Here is a 19,930-nt window from a genome sequence, read left to right on the forward strand (position 1 = left end):
TTTGCATGTGATATCACCCAGGCATTGAGGACTACTTTCAGAGCCACGGGTGTGGACATCCAGTGGCCAGTATTTGGTGAGAACTCCGTGTATCCACCTCCAGACACGCCTGACACTCCACCCTTTGAGGGTGAGGATCCTGATTCTGAGTAGGTATGCCTGATTCCTTACTACCACCTTCACTGAGGACAGTGAAAATTTTAAGTTTGGGGGAGTAGTTGAAGGACTATATTTTATGTGAGTCGCATGTAGTTTGCATATTCATGATAATTTAGTGCATGTAGTTTTTTAGTTTAGTGCATATAGTTGCATATTTTGCCATGTAGTTTTTTTTTGTAGTTTTTATGATAGTTTGTTCATATAGTTCTTGTATTTGCATAATAACATGACCCCTTAGATGATTTTTCTGATTGACTTATGATATAGATGTTAGTGTAGTGATGTTAAGTCTTATCGAATTGATTTGCATGCTAGAGACAATTGTATTTCACTAAGTCTTATATGTTGCTTGAGTGCTAGATCACGGTCATGGTTTGTTTATTGTCGAGGTTTAATCGCTTGTTTAAATTTAGAATTTAGGATATTCTCTTAAGGATAAAATAATATGGATTTTTTAAAAATTGGAGAAATTGGATTTCATTGCTAGTTGTGGTGGCTAGATGTCAATTGGCTAGTAGTCGACTCATATTTATATGAATAGTCTAGGGTTGCGAGATGGAGCGAAACACACTCGTTCAGAAATTTATGAAAAATAAGAAAAAAGGGAAAAAAAGAAAAGAAAAAATTGATCACGAGTGGGCTCTTTAGTACTTGAGTTATTAAGTTCTTAGGGGACTTTGTGCCTAGTTACCTAAGGCTTTTACGGTCTGGGATCTGCTAACCTAACGCTCGTTACACGGGTACTATTGTATAAGTCTTTTGTGGAGCTCACTCATTGCACGGTCAAATAAGCATATGTGTTTTGTTTATGTGTTGTGAATAAAAGCGTGAATCCATATAGAACTCAAATATAAGAATTGAAGTGTTATAAGTTATTTTGAGTCTAGCTTTTATTTTATTTATAACCTTGTGATTGCTTTGATGAGTAGTGAGTCATGATTATTGATCTAGTTGTGATAGTATATCTATAAGCATTTGCACACACGCACGTCTCTGGTTTGTAGGTTGATTTGTGAGGTTTGATTGATCTTTATGCGAATAACTGAATTTTTTGAGATGTTGTTTGTTGATTGGTTTAGTTATTCTATTGGGGATCGTTGCATTCATTTAGTTCCATTCATGCATTTTTATTTCTTGTACTTTGAGTCTGTTTATGCTTGAGGACAAGCATCGATTCAAGTGTGGGGGTATGTTGAGTGGTAATTATGAAACTTTATAACGCTCCATTAAGCTTTAAATTGGTGTATTTGTACTCAAGTTGTTGGTGTTTTAATGTGTTTTCTAGTATTTTTGCATTTTAGGCATTAATCCGGGATTCAGGTGAATTAGCATTGATTTGATGCTAATATGGTATTAGGATGGTGTCCAAGGAATAAAGCTCGCGAAGAATAACTCATTGCAGCAAGAAATGAAGGCAATTCCATTTTTTCCAGAAGACCAGTGCGCCTGCGCTGTGCTAGCGCGCGACCGCGCCAAAGAAACAGAATGTCAGCACGTCCGCGCTGGTGAAGCGCGCGGCCGCGCTAGTTCGGGAATTCAGTTTCCTGTTTCAATTAGCAGATTGTTTTTCTGGGCTTTTGGCTTAATTGGGAGGCTATTTAAAACAATAAAAAGATGTTTATTTATAACAGAGCGTAAGGAGAAGACAACAAGAAGACCTATAGCACAATTCAACGAAGATGAAGAAGATCTAGTTTATTCTTGTGAATCTTTGTTTCAAGTTGTAATCTTGGATGCTCATTTCTTGTTTTGTTGAACTTAATACTCTGGATTACGTACTTTGTTTATTATTTGTTTATAAAGACTACGTTTATTATACCATGCTTTCATCGGAACCCACGTTGATGATGAGTCCGATTATGGGCTAATCGTTATCATGGGGTTCTAGCGAATTTATTTATGGATTTCTTTAGTTGATTATTTCTATGCCTTAGTGTGTGGTGATTGTATGATAACCTAGTATTGGCTGTGCTTATTTGTCTTATGAGCGTCGTGAACTTATAAGATAGCTTGTTAATTCTTAATAAAGCGATAGTGAATTTAAGGATTTAGAACTTGCCATGCTAGCATAGGTTCATGTGTTATTGTTATGCATGATTCGTAGGTAATTTTAACCATCTTACTTGCCCTATGTAATCATGATAGATAACTTGTGCATTAAACCGTTATGTTGTCAAATTCTATAGACATATAGGGTCTCAATATAATTGGTGTCTATTCAGCTTTTATCTCTTTTGTGGATGTCTGGTAGTATGGTATTCGTGCAACGAAAGTTGGCGTTTATCAGTTTCGTGTTATCTGATTAGTGTCATCACCATTACATGCTAAGGTTAAGAATGAAATGGCTATTGAATGAAGTACTTAATGAAGTTAGAATCCCATGTTTGTGTTATATATTATTCAACTCTCTTTACTCTCTTAGTTAATGTTCTCTAGTATAATTCTCAATAGTTAATCATAGTATAATCCAAACCCAAATTTATTATTTATCTTAGCATTGAATAATAGCCATATCATTGTTGCATAAGTGCATAAATCACAAAGTTAACCTAAACCAGTCTCTGTGGGAATAAACTAGAAATAATTCTATATTACTTGCGATCGCGTATACTTGTGTGAATTATTAGCGTGTGCTTAGCGACTAACACCTTTTTTGCATGGCCGCTTCTGCTTCTTTCTTGTTTCCCTGATCCTTTTTGTTCTTCTTACCCTTAGCTCCAATTCGGTCAAAGACAGATCTCTTAGATTGCTGGGAGTCCCCGGACTCCTCCGGTTCTTCCTCAAGTTTGTCTTCTTCCTGGAGCCGGGTTTGCTCCTGCCTGTAGAGCCGGATTGCTTCTGCCAACTCATTACTTGTGAGGTTGGCCATGTGCTCGTCAGCCACCGGGACATTAGTGTACTTGTATTGGTTCAGTTCAATGAGGGTTCTAGCATCCCGAGTGTTGACAATCCTCTCCATAACTGGAGTGTATTGAAGTGGTTGCTCCCGGAGTGTTTCTTGTTCGGCTCCCGGGTCCTGAGCCTATGAGTGGTCCGGCTCCTGGACCTGAGTGCTAGCAGAGGGTCTCCCAGAAGTATATTTTCCTGCTCTTGCCATTGTCTCAAAAATACCAACAACAACTAACAAAAATTTCCAACTAACAATATTGATCTAAGGTTGTTTTTCGTCAATCGCATAAACTATCCAGAACAATAACAAGCAGTAATAAACAGCTTTCTGGGACTAGTTTAAATAATATTCTGGGACTATTTAACAATGTGGTAGAATGAGTGCAGCTGGGTTCTAGAACATAAAGGCTGAAGGGTTTTTAGCACATAAACGTAACGAAAACGTAAATTTAAATCTTAAAAAAAAACGAAACCCTCCGCAGGATCCATGCAAAAAATAATATTTAATTCGTAGTTCAGTATGTTTACCTTAAGAAGCTTTACGTTAATGGAAAGATGGAGGTCTTTAATAGAGATCCAAGAACGATGATCGGAAATCCCTAGCAGCTGCTCCTCAAATGTGAAGCACTCCACCGGTATCCACCAAGAGTACAATATGATGGGGAGGAAGAGGTTGAGAGAATTAGGTGCCTCCCTCTTGTTCTACTTTAGAATTAGGGTTAATTATTTGGGTTTTTTGGCAAATAGGGTTTATAATAGTATATTTATAGGCAAAATTTTCATCTGAAAATTTTCCATAAAATATTATTATTATTAACCCTTTAATTGATTATTCTTATTGACCAATTGACTAATAATTAAAACACCTTTTAATCATTAATCCCTTTTCTAAACACTTTAGAAAAATAATTCTCTCACTTGATTTAATTTCCAAAATTAAATTCTTAATTAATAATATTAAGAATTAATTAAATCTCATTTAATCAATTATTAAATCTGCTAATTAATTATTTATTTCACAAATAAATAATTACCAGTCATTATTAATTAATTCCTCCACCATTAAATCATTCTCTTTTATGGTGTGACCCTGTAGGTTCAATATTAGGCCGGTAGTAGAAATAAATAATAATAAAACTATTTTATCATTATTTATATAAATTCTCTAATTCATTAAATATGATTAATTAATAAATTAATCATATTTATTCTACATCGTGAGGGATACTTCTCAGCATATCGCGACTATCCGGATAATACGAATTCACTGCTTAGAATACCAAGAACCTATTCAGTGAGTAGTTACCGTACAATCAATTCCTTCTACCCTGCAATGTCACGATTAAATACAAGACATGGAACTTGTGGCAAGCCTATCTTATTTAATCATTTGCTTTCCCATTCACTATGCTTAGTTCTATTTAATATAAATTAGAAACTCTATTCTAATTTCATTCACTCTGGCCAGAGATTCCTGAACTAGCATAAGTGGATCAGCATTGAACATTTTCTTCCTTCACTGGAAGGGGTAAATCCTTTATTGATCATACACTATCTTCATGTACAAATTCCTATACCCAGTAGAGCCCTTATAATTGTCCCTGGAGACTAAAAACTAAACCAAAGCATAGTTCAGTGTACACAAGATGACTATGATGACCTTAAGTCTAAGGATACTTGTACAACTATCACTATGTGAACAACTGTTGACACGTGAGTGAACTCCATCAGTTGTTCAGCTGTGTGAGTCATGTTCAGTGAACTTATTCTATAATAAGCACATACATACTAGCTATAGTGTCACCACACAAATGTCTATGAGAACAGACATCCTTCATAATGAAGCAAGCATAGTATGTACCGATCTTTGTGGATTACTAATTACCAGTTAGTAATCCTACGACCAGGAAATATTTAAGTTTAGAGTTATCATCTTTTAGGTCTCATTATTATGATCTCATCATAATCCATAAAAGGCTTTACTCTAAACTATGGTATATCTTATTTAAACACTTAAATAGATAAAGCCCGCAATAAAACCAAAACAAGTCTTTTATTAATATCAATGAAATCAAAACAGATTACATAAAAGTTATTCCTAAATTATCATACATGATTGGACTTAGGACATATCTCTTTCAATCTCCCACTTGTACTAAAGCCAATCACTCTGGTATCTAATACCCATCTTGTCTTTATGACGATCAAAGTGACTTTGAGAAAGTGGCTTTGTGAGTGGGTCTGCTACGTTGTTATGTGTGTCAACTCTCTTGACGTCTCCTCTTTTAATACAATACAAGAAATGTTATCGCGCTCCCACTAACCTTTTTGTAGACACATGGTTCATCTATGTTTTTGATAAAACCAAACTCTTTGATTGTCTCATCAAAATGGATGTTCCATCTACGAGAAGCTTGCTTTAAATCATATATGGTTCGCAGCAGCTTACACACTAGGTGTTCATTTCCCTTGGAAAGAAAACCCTCTGGTTGTGTCATATACACTTCCTCTTCAAGTTTCCCATTGAGGAAGGCCGTTTTCACGTCCATTTGCCAGATCTCATTATCGTAGTAAGCAGCAATCGCAAGCAAAATCCGAATTGATTTTAACAGGGCTACAGGCAAAAAAGTTTCATCAAAGTCAATCCCTTGCCTTTGTCTGAATCCTTTTGCCACGAGTCTGTCCTTATAGGTCTCCACCTGCCCATCTGCCCCAATCTTTCTTTTGTATACCCACTTGCACCCAATAAGCTTAACACCTTCAGGCGCCTCAACCAGAGTCCATACTTGGTTGGTATACATAGATTCCATTTCGGATTTCATGGCACTATGCCATTTCTCTGAGTCAACATTACTCATAGCCTCATTATAGGTCACAGGGTCGTCATCATCAATGATTGACAACTCATTGTCATTCTCAATGACAAGGCCATAAATATAATACTTCTTAGGTTGGCGAGACACTCTCCCTGACCTACGAATGGGCTGTTCCACAGAAGGTTGTTCAGTCTGAACAGGTGTTTCCACTTGATCCATAGTAGTTTATGTTTTTTGAACTTCATCAAGTTCAATTTTGCTCCCACTGTTTCCTTCAAGGATAAACTGCTTTTCCAAGAAGGTAGTATGTCTGGAGACAAACACCCGATGATGGGTGTAAAAGTAATACCCTAAAGTCTCTTTAGGATATCCCATAAAATTACATTTTACAGATCGAGATTCCAGCTTATCTGGGTCAACTTTCTTGACATAAGCTGGACATCCTCAAATCTTAACGTGTTTAAGACTCGGTTTCCTTTCTTTCCATATCTCATATGGAATTTGAGGAACATATTTGGAAGGCACCTTATTCAGTAAATATGCTGAGGTTTCCAATGCATAACCCCACAAGAATACTGGAAGATTCGCATAGCTCATCATGGACCGAACCATGTCTAACAAAGTTCGATTTCTCTTTTCAGATACCCCATTCAACTGTGTAGTATATGGAGGAGTCCACTGGGAGACTATACCATTTTCTTTGAGATAAGCTAGAAACTCTCCATTCAAGTATTCACCACCTCGATCTGATCGAAGAGTTATTATACTATGTTTGGTTTGTTTCTCCACTTCATACTTATATTCTTTGAACTTTTCAAAGGCTTCAGACTTGTGTTTCATCAAATACACATATCTGAATCTAGATCGATCATCTATGAAAGTAATGAAGTATGAAAATCCACCCATGGCTTGCGTAGACATTGGTCCACATACATCTGTGTGTACCAATCCTAGCAAATCTGCAGCCCTCTCTCCATGTCCACTAAATAGAGATTTGGTCATTTTACCCAATAGACAAGACTCGGATGTAGGATATGATTCAAAATCAAAGGGTCAAGTAACCGTTCCTTATGCAATGTCCGCAGTCTATTTTCACTAATATGACCAAGTCCGCAGTGTCACAAGAAAGTGAGATTTTCATCATCCCTTTTTCTTTTATTAGTATGTTCAATTTGTAGTAAATTATGCTCTACGTCACATACATACAGACCATTGTTTAAAATACCACTTCCATAAAGAACGTTATCTCTAAGAATTGAACATTTATTATTCTGAATAACAAACGAAAATCCAGCCAAGTCTAACATGGAATAGAAATAATGTTCCTCACAATCGAGGGAACAAAATAACAATTATTTAGAACAATAGTCTTGCCCGTAGGCATATGTAAATGAAATGATCCTACAGCTTCAGCAGCAACTCTTGCTCCATTTCCCATCCGCAGAATCACCTCCTCTTCTTCAAGAGTCCTACTTCTCCATAGTCCCTGCAACGAATTGCAAATATGAGAACCACGGGCGGTATCTAATACCCAAGTAGAAATTTGACTTAGTGACATATTAAATTCGATCATGAACATACCTGAATCAGAAGCGGTAGTCTCACTACCCTTCTTCTTCTTCAATTATGCAAGGTAAACCTTGCAGTTCCTCTTCCAGTGCCTCACCTTGTTACAGTGAAAGCAAACAACTTTGATCTTGGGGTCTTCAGCTTTTGGTGGAACCAGCTTTTTCTCACCTACTTTCTTCTTCTTGGAAGGGTTCTTCTTCCTTTTCTTAGGATTGGAACCTTCACCAATTAGAAGAACAGAACTCTTCTTAGGGGGGAAATTCGATTCCGCAGTCTTCAACATGTTGTGGAGTTCAGGCAGGCTGACATCTAGCTTATTCATATGAAAGTTCACAACAAACTGCAAGAACGAACTCAGAAGTGATTGCAAGACCAAGTATTGGCTCAGCTCCCCATCCATGACAAAACCAAGTTTTCCAAGACGTTCAATCAAATTGATCATCTTAAGTACATGGTCATTCACAGATGATCCCTCAGACAACCTACAACCGAACAGTTCCTTCGATATCTCATATCGAGTTGTCCTCCCTGCCACATCATACAACTCTTGTAGATGCATAAGGATAGTGTGAGCATCCATATGCTCATGTTGCTTATGTAGCTCAATGTTCATGGAAGCTAGCATGATGCATTGAGCAACATTTGCATCATTTATCCACTTACGATACACAACATGTTCATCATTATGTGCATCGCTAGCAGGTTCAGTAGGCTTAGGTGAGTCAAGCACATATTCCAGCTTCTTAACCTTGAGAACAATTCTCAAGTTTCGAAGCCAGTCAGCAAAATTAGGACCAGTCAACTTGTGAGCATCTAGTATACTCCGGAGTGATAGTGCAGAAGACATAACGAATATAGTAAATCTGTAAATGATGAACACATAACAACACTTAGCAAATATTCATTGTCATTTCAAGACACTATATGAATCGGGTCTTTATTCATAAGTGGCTCCCACTAGTTTATCTAATTTATACAACCCCTAAGTGAAAATTAAGCATTCATAATGCTAGTAGGAATAGGGATCCTACATTCCATCACACAACCTCGGCTGTAGCACGAAACATCTTGTGATTTTCAATAGGCAGACAACTCTTGTTAATTACATCTTATGTTATTCCCTAATAAAACTTTAGCCTCTTGAATAATTGAGTCACGGCTGTAGCACGACAAACTCAATATTCTAAGTCAAATCTAACCCAACATTTCGTACAATTGAATCAGTCTCCAACGGCCCACGGCTGTTGCACGTAACGACCTTTAGATTCTAATTCAATGTACACATATATATGTAATAGACAAGTATTTCTTATTTCGAAATCAAAGCCCTCGGCTGTAGCACGAAACGACAATGATTTAAAAATAAGAACCACTTTCTACCATGTTGGAAGGCTATGACCAACACAAGCCCGTTGTGTCATTGGCCAATTACTACTTGATATTATTTAATTTTAGAGGGATTATATTATGTTACAATCATAATCATATTATAAAGAGATTCTTCCTTTTAAATTAAATATTTCAAATCAATAATCGATAATCAGATGATTCCCAGATCGGGGGGAGCATTGTCAAGAGGCGTCACTTAATACCCCTTTCTTACAGATAGAAATATGCTTTTGACAGAATCATCCTTTCTCTCAATATTAAAAATTCATATTTAATTACGTGTTTCATAAATACAAGAATCTCATTATTGTATTCATAATATTATTGTTAAGGCAAGAAATGATTCATATTCTAGATTTTCTAGAGCACGCCTTATATTGATTTAAGTTCACCTAAATCTATCATCGCATGGTAAGCATAGGCATATATCTCATATATAAAATTAAATAAACAAGTAAATGTAAAGTGCAATAAAGTAAATGTGTTTGGTTATGGCCCCATCCTATGTGATCTTTATCAAGCTCATGATAAAGATCAAGGTCAATCTAATATGGTGATGGAAATAAATACAACTACTTATTACATAAGTCTTCTTCTTTGTTTAGACTTCTTGTATGCCTCGTCTTCTTCTTTGTATCACCTCCATTGGATAGCCTTCTTGAGTCTTCAATTACATTACATAGATTGAAAGTAAAACTAATCTAATGAACTTACAAGAATAACTCGAGTTACATTCGAGATTTATGATTACAAAGATTGACGACATGCAAGTCGTATTTAAAACCAAAACCAAAACCATTACACTAAGGTCGAAAGGCCATAACCATCCACCATGCTCATACAACACATAAAAGCATGTTAAAACACATAATCTGATCTTAACATATCATATTATCCATGATCTAATCATAAAAAAATATGACAAAAATCAGAAAAATCAGAATCAAATCAGAAAAATAAGAATCACTGTTTACGGGCAGTCAACGACGTCAAACGCCTTACAAACAAGTCATTGATAGCTTTATCTATCAGTTTTGTTCAGACGCTCGTTTACCTATGGAATAGGGTATTCGTTTGCGTAAATCGGACACCAGACCCAGATTTCAGCAAATCTGCAGCAGCCAATTCAGAATCCGTATCTAATATGATTCTCATAATTAGAACAAACATAAATCATGTATATATCAGTATATATACAGATTACATAATCATCTTAGGATTATACAACTTACATGGATATCATATATTCAAAACCATACCTATATAAGCATATTATATCAACATCAAATCATGGCGAATCACGTACATGCTCATATATCGAAAACAGTTAAACACATAAACGAATTAAAAACTTTTCGCAAGTAGCTCTGATGTCATTGAAGGGTTTTTAGCACATAAACGCAACGAAAACGTAAATTTAAATCTTAAAAAAAACCGAAACCCTCCGCAGGATCCATGCGAAAAATAATATTTAATTCATAGTTCAGTATGTTTACCTTAAGAAGCTTTACGTTAATGGAAAGATGGAGGTCTTTAATAGCGATCCAAGAACGATGATCGGAAATCCCTAGCAGCTGCTCCTCAAGTGTGAAGCACTCCACCGGTATCCACCAAGAGTACAATGTGATGGGGAGGAAGAGGTTGAGAGAATTAGGTGCCTCCCTCTTGTTCTACTTTAGAATTAGGGTTAATTATTTGGGGTTTTTTGGCAAATAGGGTTTATAATAGTATATTTATAGGCAAAATTTTCAGCTGAAAATTTTCCATAAAATATTATTATTATTAACCCTTTAATTGATTATTCTTATTGACCAATTAACTAATAATTAAAACACATTTTAATCATTAATCCCTTTTCTGAACACTTTAGAAAAATAATTCTCTCACTTGATTTAATTTCCAAAATTAAATTCTTAATTAATAATATTAAGAATTAATTAAATCTTATTTAATCAATTATTAAATCTTCTAATTAATTATTTATTTCATAAATAAATAATTACCAGCCATTATTAATTAATTCCTCCACCATTAAATCATTCTCTTTTATGGTGTGACCCTGTAGGTTCAATATTAAGCCGGTAGTAGAAATAAATAATAATAAAACTATTTTATCATTATTTATATAAATTCTCTAATTCATTAAATATGATTAATAAATAAATTAATCATATTTATTCTACATCGTGAGGGATACTTCTCAGCATATCGCGACTATCCGGATAATACAAATTCACTACTTAAAATACCAAGAACCTATTCAGTGAGTAGTTACCGTACAATCAATTCCTTCTACCCTGCAATGTCACGATTAAATACAAGGCATGGAACTTGTGTCAAGCCTATCTTATTTAATCATTTGCTTTCCCATTCACTATGCTTAGTTCTATTTAATGTAAATTAGAAACTCCTTTCTAATTTCATTCACTCTAGCCAGAGATTCCTGAACTAGCATAAGTGGATCAACATTGAACATTCTCTTCCTTCACTGGAAGGGGTAGATCCTTTATTGATCATACACTATCTTCGTGTACAAATTCCTATACCCAGTACAGCCCTTATAATTGTCCCTGGAGACTAAGAACTAAACCAAAGCATAGTTCAGTGTACACAAGATGACTATGATGACCTCAAGTCTAAGGATACTTGTACAACTATCACTATGTGAACAACTGCTGACACGTGAGTGAACTCCATCAATTGTTCAACTGTGTGAGTCATGTTCAGTGAACTTATTCTATAATAAGCACCTACATACTAGCTATAGTGTCACCACACAAATGTCTATGAGAACAGATATCCTTCATAATGAAGCAAACATAGTATGTACCGATCTTTGCGGATTACTAATTACCAGTTAGTAATCCTACGACCAGGAAATATTTAAATTTAGAGTTATCATCTTTTAGGTCTCATTATTATGATCTCATCATAATCCATAAAAAGCTTTACTCTAAACTGTGGTATATCTTATTTAAACACTTAAATAGATAAAGCCCGTAATAAAACCAAAACAAATCTTTTATTAATATCAATGAAATCAAAACAGATTACATAAAAGTTATTCCTAAATCATCATACATGATTGGACTTAGGACTCATCTCTTTCGAAGGCAATATGCAAACTAGAGCAAAATAGGGGTTTTAAAATAATCAAAACTAATAGTAGCACACACAAACATGGCTTAAATCAACGAAATAAGGCTCACACAAACGTGGCCTAGAACAACGAGCACACACAAACGTGGCTTAATTAAACAACATTCATATTTATGAGAGAGTTTGGTTGCTTGGGTTCTTACAAGTTAAAGAAATGGACTCTTTCAAGAGCTTGCTGATGAAGGTGAATCCAGGGGCACTGAGACCCAAGGATGGAGAACCCCTTCTTCTAGTGCCAAATGATAATTCCTGGTGGCGGGGCTGCTCCTTCGACGCTGTGCCTGGATCCTTCGCCGCGGTGAAGGTGTAGCTGTGGTGGGGTAGCTGTGGTGGGGTTCCTATAAAACAACACCGGAAGGGGGGTTTGGGTCCCGCGGCGCCTCCGGTGTAAGAGTAAGAACTCGCTTTTGGGGAAGATGAAGATAGATCTGAATGCAAGGTGGTTGTGTGTGTATATGAGTGCAAGAGAGTGATTAATCCCAAAATCTTTCCTCTTTGGGCTACTTATAGCCCAAGGGTAGGGTTTAGGGGTTGATACCTTTTAATCGTAGTCATCGGTTCTAGGAGCGGAGGACGCTTGGCTGGAGTTGATGCTTTACACGTGTCGGGACGGGACTTGTTGGGGAATTTCCTGAGTATCTTATGACACATGACTTGATTATTCCCATGATTGATGGGTGACATTTGTCCTTATCATGCGTTTCGGTATGCGCCTCACGTGACGGGACCTCCCAAGATTGGGCTTGCGGGACTGGGTCAGTTAGGACTAGTAGTGTGCGGGACTGGATTGAGTTAGAATTCCAGGTCTGGTTCTTGCAGGAGCTACATGTACTATCACCCGTATTAAATGATCATCCGTTATGCGTGAAGTATGGACAACCGTTTGAGGCAAGAAAGAGGGAAACGTTTTGATAATTCATTGAACGACTATGCCCAAACGGGTCTTCGGTCCGTGAGCATTCGCCCCGATAGTTTTGGTGTTCGGTGAGTTTTTGCTTGTTGGGCCTTATTGGACCTGTAGCTAGCAATAAGATTTATACCCAAATCTCGATTGTGTATTTAGTTTTTGTTATTTTGATTTAATTTTTATATTATACGGTACAAGTTTTCGAATAACGTACTAAATTTATATTTATTCACCCCATGTAATTAACCTTTTTGACTAAAATATGATATATTTTAGAAAATTTCTCCGGTACGGAGTTCAATTTGAACCTAAAACCAGCATAGAACCTTAGGATTCAAAAAATTAATTTTTACGGTTCGATTTGATCAGTTTTTATTGATTTTAATTAAATAATTTGAATTTTAATTCGGTATTTTCTGACCCCACTTCATTCCAATTACTAACCAAGACTCCAAGAGGGGGCTGGTAATGGTATACAAAAAGCCTTTCGTGAAGGGAAGAGGATGAACCTAAACATGAGCTCGGGCGAGTCAATCGTGGCTCAAATCCAAGGTCTTTCCACCTCTCCTCGTGACATCTCTCAACTCCACGCTTTTCTCAAGCAATCTGATGATCTTATTCGCTCCGACTCCACTCGCTTTGCTCCTTTACTCACTCTACTCGATCCCTCCATTCACTCTCTCGGTTTTCTTTACATTTTGTATGTCTCTTACTTTTTATTCTTCTTCTCTTCTTTTTATTTTATTTAACTCTTTCATTTTCATTTATGTCCTTTTCTTATATGTGCTGCTTCAATTTCTAGGTTTAATTAAGTTTTTTTTTTCTTTTTTTATATTTTATGGAGTTCAATTTGTACATTTTGGTTGAATAACAAGTTGAAAACCCTAATAAGTCTTTTCATTTTGAATCTACAAGATAAATCAGTTCAAAGAATCTCATTTCTCGATTATGACTTACGAGTATATTGTTAGGATATTGTGTTCGAGTCCACAATTTTCTGCAGATAAATAAGTTTGATTACCTTTTGGAATTTCATTTTTTGATTATTAGTTGTGAGTATATTGTTCTGGTGTTTAGCAGTCTTTTCCGCACAAGATTATGCATACTGATTTACTTAAATTGACATTAACAGTCTTGTAGAGTGAGAATGGGGGGGGAGTATTTAATCCTGTCAGATAAGTGTTTGCAGCTAAATATTAGGTCAAAGCACAGTTGTAAGTAACATGCTCGTTTAAATACATTGCTGCTTGTCTCGATGTACTGTATTAGGTCTTTAGAATTTCTATTGAGTAAAATTGGCAATGTGCTCATGAGTAGGCTTAATATTGCCTATATAATGACTTGACGTGAATTGGTGTTCGCTAGATTGAAGTATTTAAAAATGCAGCTTTTGATTTGGCATAATCAGGATTCAGGATGATTAATACTTTCTTTTTAACTACGGCGTTAACAGGGATGCCTGCACTTCAGGTCCTACTCCAAAAGAGCAAGCTAATGAACATGTTTGCACTATTGCTAGATTTGTCAAAGCTTGCTCCACTGAACAGATTCGTATGGCTCCTGAGAAGTGTATGTTTGCTTACTATTGGCTGTATTGATGTACATGCACGTTACTTACTGTGATCTAACATGACTGTTAATTTTGAGATTGCAGTTGTATCTATATGTAAAAAGTTGAAGGACCAGGTGATGTTTCTTGCAGCTCCCATACGAGGGATTGCTCCTATGCTGACCGCTATTAGGAAGCTTCAATCATCTACCGAGCATTTAACTACTTTACATCCTGACTTTCTACTTCTTTGTCTATCTGCTAAATGCTATAAAAATGGGTTATCGATTTTGGAAGATGATATATATGAAGTTGATCAACCAAGAGACTTTCTCCTATACGGATATTACGGGTGTGTTTTTCGTTAAAAGATCTTTTCATAAAGTTTTGAATCTACACTTGCATTGGTTGATACGAGGCTTGATACATGTTAGCCGCTAAATTGTACTTTACAGCAATCAGCTTGAGGTCACAAAAGAAATATATAATCATTAATCATGTAAATAATTAACTCTTGATAGATACATGTGCTTGTTGCCTCATCCTACAAAAAAATTTAATGTTAAGCATAAATTATTACATTTACAAGTTAACCAAATTACAAAAATTAGAAATTTTTTTTGACCATGATTCCCCTTTTGCACATGATAGAGGGATGATTTGCATTGGTCTGAAGCGCTTTCGCAAGGCAATGGAGCTCCTACACCATGTATTGTTTCTTCTTGTTATGGAGCTTATCAAACTATACGGATATTTCGACAGTTTAATATAAATATTTTTATTTGCTACAAATTAATCTCTAAAATCTCAGGTTGTAACTGCTCCTATGTCCAATATGAGCGCTATAGCTGTTGAGGCTTACAAAAAGTATATCCTGGTTTCACTCATTCACCTGGGGCAGGTTTGAATTATTTTCTCATACATGACAACTTGATATTCATAAAGGAATTTGAAATAGGTTACGTTAGTTTGATAGTAATTTTGTTACTTTGTTTGTGCTATGCTGAATGAAGTTGAAGTTTTATTTTTTATAGCCAGGAGGGTAGTACTGTCTAAAACTTCGGGCCTGATAAGAGGTCGTCATAATTATGTTGTTGAAATAATTGATTTTAGATTGTATTAAGTAGTTTATGCTACCGGTTTTGGAGGGTAAGGAGTAAGTGACATTTTGAAGAAACTGATGGTATAGATTACCAAGTAAGAAAAACTCTCTTTCTGTAGCAATAGATCTCCGATAGGCTTTTATTAGACCTAGAATTTTAAAGGCATTGAGACCACGGTTTTAGATATATCACTCGCTTGGCTCCTGGACGTGATTTTGTACAGGGGCCAGTTGCCTTTTTAGCTGCTGCTTGCATTCTTTAGTGACTGCTGCTTTTTCGTGATAGGCTAAGAAGGTTGGCCTCTTCTGCAGTTCTTGGGATGCAATTTTGTATTTATACTTTAAAGTTGATTTAGAAAGCCTCTTATATGAATACAACTATATTTCCGATACTAGGTATTAGCATTATTGATGTCTATTTGCTACGTCCTATGTTAAAATTGTAGTGGAATTTCTGTTCTTAGGTTGCATACTTCATTGTATTATGGCTGGATTTTTTACGTGGTAGTTTCCATCAACTTTGTGATATAGTTCCTTCTATGTTTTTATATTTTCAAATTTGTGGTCAGTTATATTTCATCTTTGAACATCGTTTTCTTTTGTTTACAGTTTAATGCCTCCGTCCCTAAGTATGCTTCTACAGTGGCTCAAAGGAATCTGAAAAATTTTACTCAGGTGATTTTTGGTATTCATAAGATGTAAAGTTTGGTGCTTTCATCAGCTGTACTTTAAAAGCTACATTTCTGTAAGAGTAAGACTATATATGCTTCATCTGGTGGACATAATTTCATTTGTTCTCACTCATAAGAATCTGTGTGATTGGATATATAAGTTAAGTAATGCTAGAGGTACCAAAATGGTTTTCCGTATAGTCCCAAATGATTAAAACCTTTTTTGTACCTATATTTTGAAGAGAAGTCACCTTTGACTTGAATATTTCTCAGTGGATAGTTGGATAACAGGGATACATAAGGCATTATGCCCGGTCCTGTTTTATCAGTCCTGCTGCCAGATATAATATGAAGTTACATTTATTAATTGTGATATGCCATGTGGCAAGAGCAGCTAAATATTAAAGGACTAATGTTAAAAACTAGTATACATGTACCTTATAATGGTTTCAGAGTGCAAAAGAGTTTGAGTGGCATATACTAAATGTTTGATTCGGTGAAATGGGTGATATATCCTATGATAAAGAGATGGTGAGCCAGGAGTTGGATTCTATGATGTTTATTTATTCGTAGAAAGAAATAATTGTACTTCCATTATATTGGTTCCATAAAGTCAGACTTAAATGCTCAATTTTTTGGTCCACGAATTTTTAATTTATGTAATCTATATTTATTTTTTCATCTGGACAGCCCTATCTTGAACTGGCAGTTAGTTATGGCACTGGAAAAGTTGCAGAATTGGAGGCATGCATTCGGCAACACAGGGAGAGGTTTCAGAATGTGAGTATATTAGTCAGAGGAGGTTTAGATGTATTTTTCAGCTGAAGAAAATTAAAATAAAGCTTGAGATGGATACCTCTCTATAATGTTTTGTTGTAAATCCCTAATCTTCTGCTTTTCAGGACAACAATTTTGGGTTGGCGAGGCAGGTCGTATCATCCATATACAAGAGAAATATACAGAGATTGACTCAGACATATTTGACTCTCTCCCTCGAAGGCATAGCCAACAGTGTGCAACTGAATAGCCCTAGGGAGGCAGAAATGCATGTTCTTCAAATGGTAATTAAATTACAGGGTGCTACCACTCTTTTTCTTTTTTAAATATTAGTTTATGTGATTGATTGGGGTTTTTTCTTGTAACTCAAAATTTCAGTCTTTAATGTTATTGTAGATCCAAGACGGTGAAATTCATGCTACAATCAACCAGAAGGATGGAATGGTTAGATTCCTAGAGGATCCTGAGCAATATAAATCATGTGCAATGATTGAGCGCATTGACTCATCAATTGAAAGGTATCCTTTCATGAGCTGCACTAAAAAAAATTAAACTATGTCTACATGTGAACAAGGTTGAACCGTATCCAATGAATTTAAGGTGATCTTGATTGGTAATGTAGTGCATTGAGTTTGGTTGATTATATCCCTTCTCTGTCTTTTATAATCACTGATGTTCCATTGATTCTTCAACTTATCTGTCTTAATCTGCTCACCTAAGTCCTACTAGTAATTGTCCAAGTCCTGTTGATACTAGGTTTTATTTTTTGATTTATTTACTTTGTTCCAGGATGATGACATTATCAAAGAAGCTCACTGCTACAGATGAGCTAATGTCATGTGACCCTGCATACTTGTCAAGGGTAAATTTGTTCTCCCAAATTTCAGCAGTTCCTTGGTAAAACACAGACATTATTGTGTTTAACTAAAGTGCGCTTTAAATCAGGTTGGGAAGGAGCGAGCGCCAAGGCTAGACTTTGATGACTATGATCCTGTTCCTCAGAAGTTCAGCATGTGAAGTGACGGAGACTTTTATTGTGCGTAAAAGGATAGAAAACGTGTTGCAATAACAGTTTGTTAGTCACTATTAGGGATGTTGAAAATATGATGAAGTTTATCAGAATCGGTAACAGTGACAGGGTGTCATGCTAGACTTAATTGTCAGTTTATTGCAGACTTTATAATTGAAGAACATGTTTCTATAAAATTGTTGTCCGACAAGAATTTTCGGAGAGAAATTAGCAAATTGAGAAGCATAGTAGAGTAATTGAGCACTAAAATGAAAATATATGAACCGGGAAATTAGTTTTCACTACAGATTACAGAAGCGCCGTCCATTTTACAAACATGTTAGTCCGTTCAGTGAATATGCGAATGTGTGGATTGAAACAACCAATTACATATATACTGATATGTAATATATATTATATATTTCTCATGAAAGCTGCTTTTATTGAGGACAGAGGCAGCTCTGAAATTTGACGTATCTGATTTGATTAATAAAGTTTAGTGGGGAGGGGGTGGTTCTAATGTTGAGCGCATATCAGAATTCAGGTGGAAAACAAAACTGCCAGTTGTGCTGATTTTGTGATGATACCATATGGGACGGAGTTATCAGAAAATTGTTGAGCAAAAGTAGAGGAAAACGCGGGTTATTATCATTATTTGAAGCTTGAAAAGGGGAGGGCCAGGGCCAGGGCCAGGGCCAGGGCCAGAGTCATTTGTGTTAATACTGAAAAAAGACTCCACCTAAAACATTCTAGCAGAGTTGCTTTTGCACCATAACCAAGACTCGGAAGGAGACTTGGGCAGTGGAGGAAGCAGTAACGCCCTCCTACACAGCCCAAATGGCCACCCCTCACAATGGCAAAACTCCAGAATTACTGACCGTCGTGGCCATTCCAGATACTCCACACGCCTTAAACTCGAGCACTGAGAAAGGTTCGACCTTACAGATACAAATGCTTCCATGTTATCCCCAGTATTTGAACATACAGATAAACAACAACTGCAGACTGAGTAGAAGTCTTCAGTTTCTTCAGTAACATCAACACCGTCTTTCTCCTTTTGTTTGATTGTCTTTGGAGCTATGGAGAATGCTCTGGTTGTAGGATCAAACGCCCAACTACAGCTCTCCAATGCAAGGCTCCCTTTACGCCTGGCTTTCGACTCCATGTATCTACTTAGAACTGCAGAGACAAACATCTGGAAACCCATTTCAAACAATTAAAAGCAGGATAGCACATAAACATGATATAGATATTAAGCCCTCCTAAGTCCTAACATAATATAGTAGTGTCGTGGAAACCTTAATATGCTCCTAATTTTATAATTTACACTTAGGTTTAATATTGCTGCTATCATTTCTATTAACCCCTCCCCCTACTAACCAACTAGCCATAAAAATGAAAATGATTATAAATAATTTAATGATTAGTACTTCTTGTTCATCATCATCATCATCTTGGTCTTGTCGAGGGCTTGAGGACGAAGAAAGCCTTGCACGAAAAGTACAACTGGAAAATGCATCCTTGAGGGTTGATGTAATGTATTTGAACCCATTTGGTTGGTCCTCGTGATATAATGGGGTCATTGTGAAAGTGCAGTTGGATATTTGGAGCTAGTAATATGTGTAACTGAAAGGGCTGTGTTACAAGGTTCATATATAAAGCATGCTTTTATGAAAGTGGCATCTCAACCCGAGTAAATTTGTCTGTATTTTATCCTTTGGGGTGAAGACAAAGTTAAATCAGGATAACAAAGTTCAAACAAATTACCTCTAATTTATCGACGTTGGAAGGTCCCCAGTCGATGGCTGTGATGTACCTGCAGTATTAATCTCATATCTGCTGCACACTGTATTCTCTTCATCCTGAAGAAATGGTAATGTAGGACTTTGTACCAAACCATGACTACTACTAGTCGTATAATGTGCTTTATTTCT

At 36.1% G+C, this 19,930-nt stretch overlaps 2 protein-coding genes across 2 annotated transcripts; one reads left to right on the plus strand and one right to left on the minus strand.

The window, feature by feature from the left end:
• The first annotated feature begins 13,330 nt into the window (after positions 1–13,330).
• Positions 13,331–18,193, plus strand: LOC141718020 (COP9 signalosome complex subunit 3). The gene is made up of 11 exons (XM_074520351.1): positions 13,331–13,588; positions 14,342–14,457; positions 14,543–14,789; positions 15,089–15,146; positions 15,249–15,338; positions 16,149–16,214; positions 16,901–16,990; positions 17,113–17,271; positions 17,384–17,505; positions 17,777–17,849; positions 17,933–18,193. The coding sequence occupies exons 1-11, from the start codon at positions 13,392–13,394 to the stop codon at positions 18,002–18,004; spliced, it is 1,290 nt and encodes a 429-aa protein (XP_074376452.1). The 5' UTR covers positions 13,331–13,391; the 3' UTR covers positions 18,005–18,193.
• Positions 18,194–18,225: 32 nt separating this feature from the next.
• LOC141718021 (uncharacterized) lies at positions 18,226–19,679 on the minus strand. The gene is made up of 2 exons (XM_074520352.1): positions 19,427–19,679; positions 18,226–19,191 (listed from the first exon to the last, which is right to left on the minus strand). Exons 1-2 carry the CDS (start codon positions 19,577–19,579, stop codon positions 18,736–18,738), a joined length of 609 nt encoding a protein of 202 aa, XP_074376453.1. The 5' UTR covers positions 19,580–19,679; the 3' UTR covers positions 18,226–18,735.
• Between the last annotated feature and the right edge of the window lie 251 nt (positions 19,680–19,930).

The sequence above is a fragment of the Apium graveolens genome, chromosome 4, assembly GCF_009905375.1.
Source record: "Apium graveolens cultivar Ventura chromosome 4, ASM990537v1, whole genome shotgun sequence".
NCBI classification, from domain to species: Eukaryota; Viridiplantae; Streptophyta; class Magnoliopsida; order Apiales; family Apiaceae; genus Apium; species Apium graveolens.